Here is a 10,125-nt window from a genome sequence, read left to right as displayed (position 1 = left end):
TCTGATTTCAACGCATTTGCTCTCTATACATACATGCATGTATGTATATATAGTATTTATGTGTGTATCGTATGAATGCTGGTGAGTGTATATATAAATTCCATTTGTCGACAATTGCACAACAGTTAAAAGTATAGTAAACAATTAATAATAATGACTCTAGATATGGCCGGGCCCAAATACGATTTGCACTATAATTTTTGTGTGTGTTGATTAACTTGATGTACTTTGTGAGTGAGATATCCCTAGCAGTATGCAGTAAGTTCCTAAGTTTTGTAATTAGTTTTACTTTCTTCGGTTTCAATTTGTTATGTTAGGTTTGTATTTTGAGTCCAGCTACAAAACGTTGCATAAAGTTGTATAAAAGTTTTGGTATTACCATTGTTTCCATTTGACTAGCGAGTAAATACAAAAACCCAATCGATTTGCAGGCGACAGTTAGTTCGACCTGCACACACCGCATATATCTGCGTGTATATAAATAACATTATATAGTATTGTTAGAAACGGCTGCTATAAAATCACTGCCACAGTAATGGCCAATGTCCCCATAAGACTAACGTAATTGTTAACTCTATGTATAAGTAATTCATAAGCGCTAATATTCGTTTAATGCAACAAGTCTATGTGGGATCATCATCTCATCCTCCGTCGTCTCTGGGTCGATTTCGGCCCCCTCCATTTCCGTTTCCATTTCCCTCATCGGATCCATCCTCGTCCTCCTCCTCATCACCGTCCTCCTCCTCGTCCGCCTCCTCCTCCTCCCCATCGGACTGCTCGGATCAGTCGAATATGCAGACGAAGATGCGGAGACAGTTCATTCCCCCCTTCTCCCAGCATCCATCCTCCGTGGGCCGACCCTCGTGGGCCAGCCGCATCTTCTTGGGATAGTTCTTCGGACTGCTGCGGTCGCTCAGGTGGACGGGCATCCGGGCGTATTCGGCACGCGGCTGGCGGAACTTCTCCAGCAGCTCCGCCTGCTGATCGGTGAGGTTCTTTAGCTTTTTGCCTGCAAAGTATAAAGAGAAAATATTAGTAAACACTAAATTTTTCACAATAACTATGCACATTAGTAATAGTTGAAAATAAAATATCATTGTTTGTATCTGAAAGTAGAAAATCAACTATTCTAAGGCATACTCCCGATAAGACTACATCTTTACTGCCTTTGTCACATTTAAATGAAATATTATTCATTTTTAAATATTCAATGCGCCATTAAAATATATATCTACAGAATGTATATTATCTAGAAAATATTCAGATTCTGGGTAACCAAATAATGAATAAGCATTAAAAAAAAATTTTCCAAAACAACGTAGATAAACGCTTAAAATTTTGTAGGCAGCTCGTAAGTATTACTAAACTTATAAATAGCATCTTCCTAGCTTGCAATAGCGAACTAGATCATTGATCTTGGTTCACTGAACTGCAATAGATAAGCCCACACTACTGTTACTCCATAAGGTTACTCACCCTCGAGGGCGTCGGTGATAAGAGATATCTCAGTGGGTGGCAGTAGCTCCAGGCGTTCGCAGCATCGTCGGAATTCGCTGGCGGTCATACGCAAGTAACGAGGTGTGAGGCATAGGGGACCGAGGACAGTGCGACGGTTCTCCGGCGTGGCATCGATATGCTTGCGGGCGCACTCCGCCAGACTCCACGTGGCCAGGCACTCGAACAGAGTGACCTCCGACCTGAGCTGCAAGGTGTCCCTCTTGACCAGCGTCTCCAGCTCCTCGAACCTGAGATCACTGATCTCCGGCATCGAAAGCTGCAGCTCCGCATGCATATCGATTAGCTGGAGCGTGTTGTGCAGCAGCGCCACGCCGTAATCTTCGGTGGTAAAGGGATTTGGGTTCGGAATGAGGTTCTGCTGGGCACCATCGCCCTCCGCTCCGTTTTCGGTGGACTGAGAGGCTTTGGCAGCCGCCAGCTGCTTGGCCGCCGCCTTCGCCTTGGTCGCCTTCTTTCTGGCCAGCTGCTGGCCCGTCTCCTGCGTGGTGATCACCGTCTGGTGCTGGTTGGTCAGTGCGATGCCCTGGTAGAACCACAGTGCCTTAAAGATGTCCAGTGCCGTGGCGCTCGAGATTCTGAGATCAAGTTCGCGAATGCAGTAGATTATCTGGAATGGTGAACAATTGGAACGTTAGGAAGCAGATCAATATATTGGCTATCCCCTAGTAACAACTTACCAGATCTGGAACGTTGAAGCGATCGGATAGCTCGAGTATCTTGAGCAGGTGCTTGTGATCGCGATAGGGAATGAAGTGCTTCTCCATGTAGCGAACGATCAGCTCAAAGTCGTTCTTGTCCACGTTGAGTATCTGGAAATGGTTGTCGCTCTTGCGACCGCTGTTCGGACCGGCATGGATGAGCTTGGCCAGCTCCACGCTCCGCTCGAGCACCGACTTCCGTTCGCATCTGATCATGTATCGATCATCCCCATTGACCACGATGAAGTCTATGTAGGGATTCACGATGATCGGAACACCTGTGTATATGTTTGTTTGACCCCGGGAGTATGTTGGTGGCATCATGTGGGCGGGCGGCGCACTGGGTGCCGGAGCACTCTGAATGGCATCCACGTGATGGCCATCGGGTCCAAGTCCGAACGGTAGCACCATTCTGTTCGGCTCGAACTCGTCGTTGTTGTTTTGTTTTTGTTGCCTTTGGTTGTCCTCCGGACCTGTGATTTGCTCCTTCTCGACCTCTGCCCCCTCCCGACGCCGCAGTGCCTTGTGGACCAGGGCGCCCACCAGCGGGAATTTGGTGACACGCTTTTCCTTGACCAGATGCTCCTCCAGATGGGCGCTGAAGCGTCGCAAGTTGTATTTGTTACCAGGACGGGGCTCTAGGCTGTCCCTGTCGTGAAAGGCAGTGATTTTGCTGGAGAACTGATAGAAGAAACATACAATGTGAGGTTTCTTAAAAGCTGTTTACCAAATTGAACATAATATTTAATATAACATTTTTAATTTGATAATGAAAGACTTCCTGATTGATTATTAATCACTGCACAATACTCGCATTTCAAGTACCCAAGCTTACTGTGGCTCTAACTCAAAGCGTTTTTGAGGTATAGGGCTGTTCTGTGGCTATCAATGGTCTCCCGAGGGAACTACATATTTTATCTGAAGAAATGGTGGATATTATTTACGACCCTTACGAATGGCCAGTTAGTCATGCCGGCCGGTCGACGATTTCGCCACGCCGGGAAATCTATAGGTAGTTATTTTGATGGCCGTTGTAAGTACTTTCCCACCTGACTGATTGATTCATTGGCCCGCTTATCAGTCAATTGGCACACTCCAAAACATAAATCGTTTAGTGGTCTAAACAGCCTTTAATCGCTGATTTTTGCACTCGACAATAAATTAGGCGTGCTATCTGAAAGTACGCGCCGACTAATTAGCCAACTAGCCGAGCCCCAAGCCAAATTTTTTGGGGCCTGTTTCAGTTAGCATAAGTTCCAATCGTTTGATTACCGCCAAATCGTCTGCAATCCATCATACTATAGCCATAAATCATGTCCAATATCGAAAACGGGTGCACTGCTGCCAGTTCGACAGCCAAGTTTCCGCGTGATTATTTAATTCTCCTAAAAATACTAACCAATGATAGGGACAGTACCGAATCGATGGAGTTAGGCTCCGTGATTAACTTGGCTTTTTGACGTATAAATTCATCAGACAACGCAAGTCACTTAAGCAGAAGGTACTTCATCAAATTTATTTCTGATTATTTTAATTTAGTTAAGCCTCAAATGCCAATCTATTCAAATTCAATTGCTTGTAAGCTGGGTCAAATGCCTTTAAGACATGAATAGTAAATTGGGTCTCAAACTGTTTGCATAGTAATTTAAATTATTTTTTATCGATAAGTTGGCCTTTAAAGTTTTTGAATATTTAATTACAGTTCTTGTCTGGTGCTCCAATATTATTGCATTCTTATTACATAGAAACTTTCACCTACTTTTACTTGTATAATGCTTTGTTTGTCACGGGAACGCTTAAATATGGAAGAAATTGGGGACTTGAGAATGATAAGATTGTCAGTGTGATATGCCATTAATATGGCCGATATCGTAGATAAAAATAGTTTGAAGCTTACAAAATTTCGAAAAGTAAAACTTTTTTTATTATAAAATACACACGTCCTATATTATTCTCATATTATTGATTTATTTTATAACATGAATGACCTGCATAAAGAAATTCTTGTTCCCAAAAGGTAAACATTTATATCTGCGCGAATTTCCGAGGAAAACTTTCTGAACTAAAGCCTTCTTTGTTCATTCGAAAAGTTTGAATTATATAGTTCCTGTTCTTGTTATTTTCCTAAGTACAATGCAAACAAAATTAATTGTGGCACAGTGAGATTGCGAGCAAATTCGCGCCGGTGCCGCAAAACATTAAAAAAGAGTGTGCGGAGATATATTAATAAATAAAATAAATTATACGGCGATGTTTGAACAGTTGTAAGGAAGACGGAATCGGTCTTGAAGTGTTGACGACCGTTCCTCGTGGTTCAAATGTGGAGCTTTCCAGAGAGGGGACGACCGTATTCAAATATTTACCCAGTGAACCACAAGGGAAACTGCGACGACTTGTGATAGTCTGATAGTGCAATAAATAAATTATCGTATGCAAATAAATTTATGGCTGTTCATCGCTCGACTTGTGGCTTTATCATCTGCACAGCAACCGCAATGGGAGATGGGTTTTATGTACAGCACAGGCATCGAATTAGCACTTGGGAGTCATAAGTTGATTTCCTTTTGTTTATCAGCCCGCTCGATATATTGTTATTTGGGGCGTAGGAGGGTTGGTCAAAACCCTAATTGGCACCCAGACCTTGTCCAAATTTACACTTGAACTTTACAGCGCACATGTCACTCGATTTCACTATCGCAAATTATCATTTATAGCATGCACTTCTTACGCTTTATTTGTTGTTCCGGCTTATCGCAGTAGACGCTTTGTGCCATCAATCAATCGAAAGCGATTTACTTTGGCCCAAGATATGTTGGAAAATTTCAACTTTACGGAAACCTTTTGATTTATACTTTTGCCAATCGAACTTTGTAATAATTTCTAATGTTGTAAATCACGCACTAATTGTTTGATTCGAGTTCTGGGCTGTGGGTGCTGCTGTATTTTCGCACGATTTCGAACCGAACACCACGAGTTTGAAATGTCGACTGCCATTCAATCCTATTTGCGAACTGCGACGTCGACAGCGGCAGCGAAGTCGGCAGCGAAGCCTGCGGATGTGCGGCAGAATGCGTCATGATCGTTGGGGTAAATGCACCAAATTCGGAGGTAAGTTCTATTAAACCAAAACATTAGGATATTCCGTGTCTTGCTAAGAACATAAAGGCAGAAAAAACCATTTTGAGACTATTTTATTATTATATTTAAGCTGTTTTTAATAGTAGTTTGTATATTGTTTGTTATTCAGCAAAAATACGATAGGAGCATTGTTTCATATTATTATTATTATTATATATTATTCATATCTTTGATTGTATCACTTTTTCGATTGACCCTGAACAGCTGCCACTGCTTCAGTTAGTTAATCAAAATTAAATATATTAGGGTTAAGTTTAGTTGGCCCGCATCTCCACAAACTTTGAAGTTGCAAAAAAGGCCGAGGGAAGCTGGCAAAATGCAGGTCGAGCGGAAATGAGCTCGGATTCTCCGCTTCGCAGCCTCAAGAAGCACTCACAACTCGAATTATCAACTCAATTTGGTGGACAAATAAATCAATTTGTGTGCCAAAGAGGCAAATGGCATAGTTAAACGCAGCGCACCAGCAGCTGGAGGAAGATTTGACAGTTGGATGAATCAATTAGCACGCCGATTGTGGGTGGATGGAGGATCGGATTTCGGATTTCAGAGTGGGTGGTGTGTGGTGGGTGTGGGAGTGTCATATTTGACAACTGTAATTGTCACAGGCGCTTTGTGTACGCACGAAATTCGCCCCATTGATAAGCAATGCAAACAGCACAGTGGGCATAAAAAGTACATGCCCACCACGCACACACACACACACGAGTGTGGGTAGGCGTAATAATAGCAACGAAGAGCAGTTTTCCAAGGGCCAGGCAGAAAAGCAGAGTAGTTATCATCGGCGGCCAAGGCCGGGACAAAGCTGAAAAGCTGCTCGAGTTGGTTCTGTGTGCACAAGTATTTATGCAGCCAGCGAGGGCTGCCACAGAAGTTGGCGAAGGTAGCTGCCAAAGAAAATTGCGATTAGATAAAACTAACTACCATGTTTATCACTATTTTTATCGATTCAGTTCTTACTGCTGCGCTTAACGACTCGGCGACAATTTCAAGTAGTACTCGCACACAAAATCTTTAAGCTGATTAATGCAATTATTTAAACAGTAAAAACATTTGTCTCACAACTCTAATTGAACAGTTCATACTTCCAGCTTAAGTCGTATGTGATTGTTAATTATTAGCTACTAAGGTATATCCTCCTAAGATAATCACATATCTGAAATATCTATGATACTCTTCGATCTGCCCTCGCTGAGGCATATGCTACTTCAGTGTTTACACATGTATTTCGTGTGGGGCTACTGGAGCAGCGAAGACTGCTAATGAGTCCCCATGTAAAGCGGAAGCTCCAGATGGGAAAAAACATATGAAACCGGCCAGAACAACAGCAAAAACTGTTAACAGTTAGCACTCGAAGTTCGCCTCACGAACGACCTTGACATTGGGTGGCGGCTGGGCGCTTGGGTGACAACAGGGCCCACTGTGCACGCATTTCCCCCAGATCAACATAGCGATTGGATCGCTTAAAACCCGTTTACGATCGCCGGGCCGAATCAAATATTTGCATTTATAAGGGAAAATTTAATTAGCAGCATCAACAATGTGGAGCAATATCGATATTTACGCCAAACAGGCGGGCGGCGAAAATGTTTAATTAGTCGAAATTTAACATAATTACTCACTTTGTTGGCTGCCGTTAAACAACACGCAATATGCGCGGTTCAAAGCAAACAATCGAACAAATGAAACTGCAAATAAACAAGCCAAAGAAGTCGATGGGAAAGAACTGGGAGCACAACCCATCTAATCCCAGTACAATTCGCTTCCTGATCCGCCGAACTGCCAACTTCAAATTCCACCTGCAATTGCCGCACACAGTTCAAAAATAAACCACTTGCCACATTCTTCGGCGAAGCAGGAAGAGTTCGCAGCCAGTGCGAGGGCTCCTCTATTTATACCCATCCTAATGAGGTGGTTTATTAAAATTAGCCCATGGGCAGCAGTCTAAGTACTGCGAGATTATGAAACTTGGGAAACAGTAGAAGCTAAAAGTACTTAAAACTATATATGCACGCTCTCGGGAAATGCAACAAAAATGCAATGTACATCTTTGGAATGATATTCTATGAAAAACTTTACATTGTACATATGTTTCTACTGAGACGAAAACTTGTTTTGTCATTAACATTTATCACACTTTACGGTTAACGAACTCCATGTCGAAGTAGCAACCTTTTAATTGGCATGAAACCCATCATTCTGATAGTCACACTACCATTAGTTTATTAATAAGCAAACGTTCTTATCTGTAACAAATACGGTTTGGATTTTGAACTTCTCACCCGAAGCCGCCGAAATGCAGTACTTCGGATGCGTAATTCAATTTGCCATGGGTCTGCCGCTTTATCCGTAGACACCTCCATTCCGTGACTTCCACTGACTCATCCATTTCGCGGAGCGTTTGTTCTGCGGCCAGGCACCTTATACTACACATATACTACATATCGATGGCACTATGGACACCTTCGGACAGGACAGCGTTTCACAACGGGAAAATGACATCATTTGATTTGATTGCGGACAAACTGAATGCCGTGAGGCAAATACAACGAATGGAATTTGTTGTTTGTTCTTGGCTTGGAAAATTGCATTACTCATCCATCCCCTGCGAAGATCCAGCAAATTGCTCGCTGCTCTTTTGGCAACGCGCCAAATATGGCAATTTCAAAGTATAAAAATTGATTGGAGGTAAGGTGGCAATATTATTCACATAATTCCATAAACAGAAATTTTTTTTACTATCTCTAGAACTAAACTGGTTTCAACAAGCAAATTACTTTGAATAAACAATTACTATTATTAATTATTATTAAATATTTCTGCTTTATTTTATCGAAGATTACCATAAATAACACTACCTTACATTTCCAAAAACTGGCTAAAAAGGAATAACAAACAATTAAAATTTCCAAACAATAGGCGACAAATCCAATTTCCTTCGGCTTTCATAGAAATCAAATTTTAGGGAGACTTTGGAGCTAACAAAAGCGCTGCCTCCCGAATTGCAAACAAAACACGAAAACGGGAAGGGCGAAAAACCCACCCTCGACGCGCAGGAAAATCGCTGGAGGGTGGGGAAGGTGAAGGAAAAACCCTACGCAACATGTTCCATGTTCGGCGGGGAAAACAAAAGGGCGAGTGGCCACTGAATGAAAGTGGAGCAAACAGTTGGAACAAATTTGCAAAAGCTGGCAAAAGAAAGAGGAGACCTTTGCTAAATTCATGGGGCTTGGCATGGGCCAATAGAGCAATATCAAGAGCGCGATTCTGGGATTTCTGGCGGGGATTGGGGTCGGCTGGCGCTGGGGCAACCAGTTGGTGCCAAGGGCGAAGCTGGGGAATGGACGTGAGTGCTCGTAACAATTGACAATGCGGCGTATGCGCGATGGATGCCCAGCTGATGATACAATGAAACACTGACACAGTGAACGACTTTTCCATACACCCATACACGCGCATAATTACACCCACACACACACTCACACACACAGAGACGCAGAGAGTCGGAAAACTTTCCTTTGAACAGGCTTTCATTCGCCAGTGTCTGTGTATTTTATGGATACACAATTTATGTTGGCCAATTGCTCGCCTCTGTTTGTATACAGCATTCCTTTGCATTCTGATTAATTATACACAGAGACTTACCCCAGTTTATGAATATGTCGGATGGGCCAACTCTCGAGTTTCGAAATTTATTCGCCAATTTTCAGTTGAGATAACTATAAACTTCCGTCCCGATGCCAAAATCTTCAAACTTAATGCAATTTCTGTTTACGCCAATTTGTTTATGCCAATATTCAGATACATATATACAGATATTTTGGCCATATAGCACCGCCGATACTCGCGTATATATTTCCGTTTCGATCCGATGCGATCCGAGAGTTTTGCGCGCCTCGTGCCAAACGGAATTGGGAAAGGCAGCCAACAACGACGACGACGTCTCCGCTCGAGAGCCAAAAAGCGTATATACAACAAGATTGGTACGAAGAGCGCCAAGCCAAAAATATGAAAAACAAACGAGACAGCAGGAAAACATACCAAATTTCCCGGGCTGGCGTTGCCACCACACTGGTCCATGTCCAAAATATGGGCACCATATGAGTTGGTGATCCTGGCCAGGGCTTTCAAATCGTCAGTTTCACTTGTGTTCGGCCCGGAAAGGCATAAGTCGAACTTAAATCTGTTATAATATTTGAAAATACCTGCCAGTTGATGGCAAAACACCAGCCGTCTGGCAACATTCCACCGGAATTGAGGGAAAATTCTCAGCAGCTTTTCCGCGGCGGGACATGCGCATAGAAACTTTGAGCACGACCCACAGGTCGTATGATTACTCAGCCAAAAAAGACGCAACATTTTCGAGCGTGTGATAAGACACAGATACTCCGCTGCTGGGACTTTCCCTTTCGGGAGCGGAGCAGAGAGGGAAATGGAAAAGCCAGGGAGAGCGAGAGTGCGTGGGCGCTTCTAGGGAGGAGGCCCACTTCGGGCCTAGACAACGGAGCACCACATTGAGGGAGGTAGGAAATTTATGGCTCTTATCAACACAGCCGCCTGGCCAGCGAGCCCCACCAGCCACAAATATCGGGCAATGCAAACCAAACGAAACTAGGTCAAATCCAAGCTGCCAGTATGGAATGCTCCATCCGGAAAATGTATTGGACGGATGGGGGAATTATTTCTAATTGCCTGCGGACACGAACCGTTTTTACGGTTCAATAAACCATGTATTATGTTGACCCTTACTGAAAATTTAAAATGGAATCAATAT

At 43.2% G+C, this 10,125-nt stretch overlaps 1 protein-coding gene across 1 annotated transcript; it reads right to left on the bottom strand.

Moving 5' to 3' along the window:
- Positions 1-581: 581 nt before the first annotated feature.
- LOC117141145 lies at positions 582-9,539 on the bottom strand. The gene is made up of 4 exons (XM_033304478.1): positions 9,393-9,539; positions 2,196-2,897; positions 1,477-2,125; positions 582-1,009 (listed from the first exon to the last, which is right to left on the bottom strand). The coding sequence occupies exons 1-4, from the start codon at positions 9,429-9,431 to the stop codon at positions 783-785; spliced, it is 1,617 nt and encodes a 538-aa protein (XP_033160369.1). The 5' UTR covers positions 9,432-9,539; the 3' UTR covers positions 582-782.
- Between the last annotated feature and the right edge of the window lie 586 nt (positions 9,540-10,125).

Source organism: Drosophila mauritiana, chromosome 3L (genome assembly GCF_004382145.1).
Source record: "Drosophila mauritiana strain mau12 chromosome 3L, ASM438214v1, whole genome shotgun sequence".
Taxonomy (NCBI): Eukaryota; Metazoa; Arthropoda; class Insecta; order Diptera; family Drosophilidae; genus Drosophila; species Drosophila mauritiana.
Note: the sequence above shows the minus strand (reverse complement) of the source record. Positions and strands in the feature narration are given on the sequence as shown.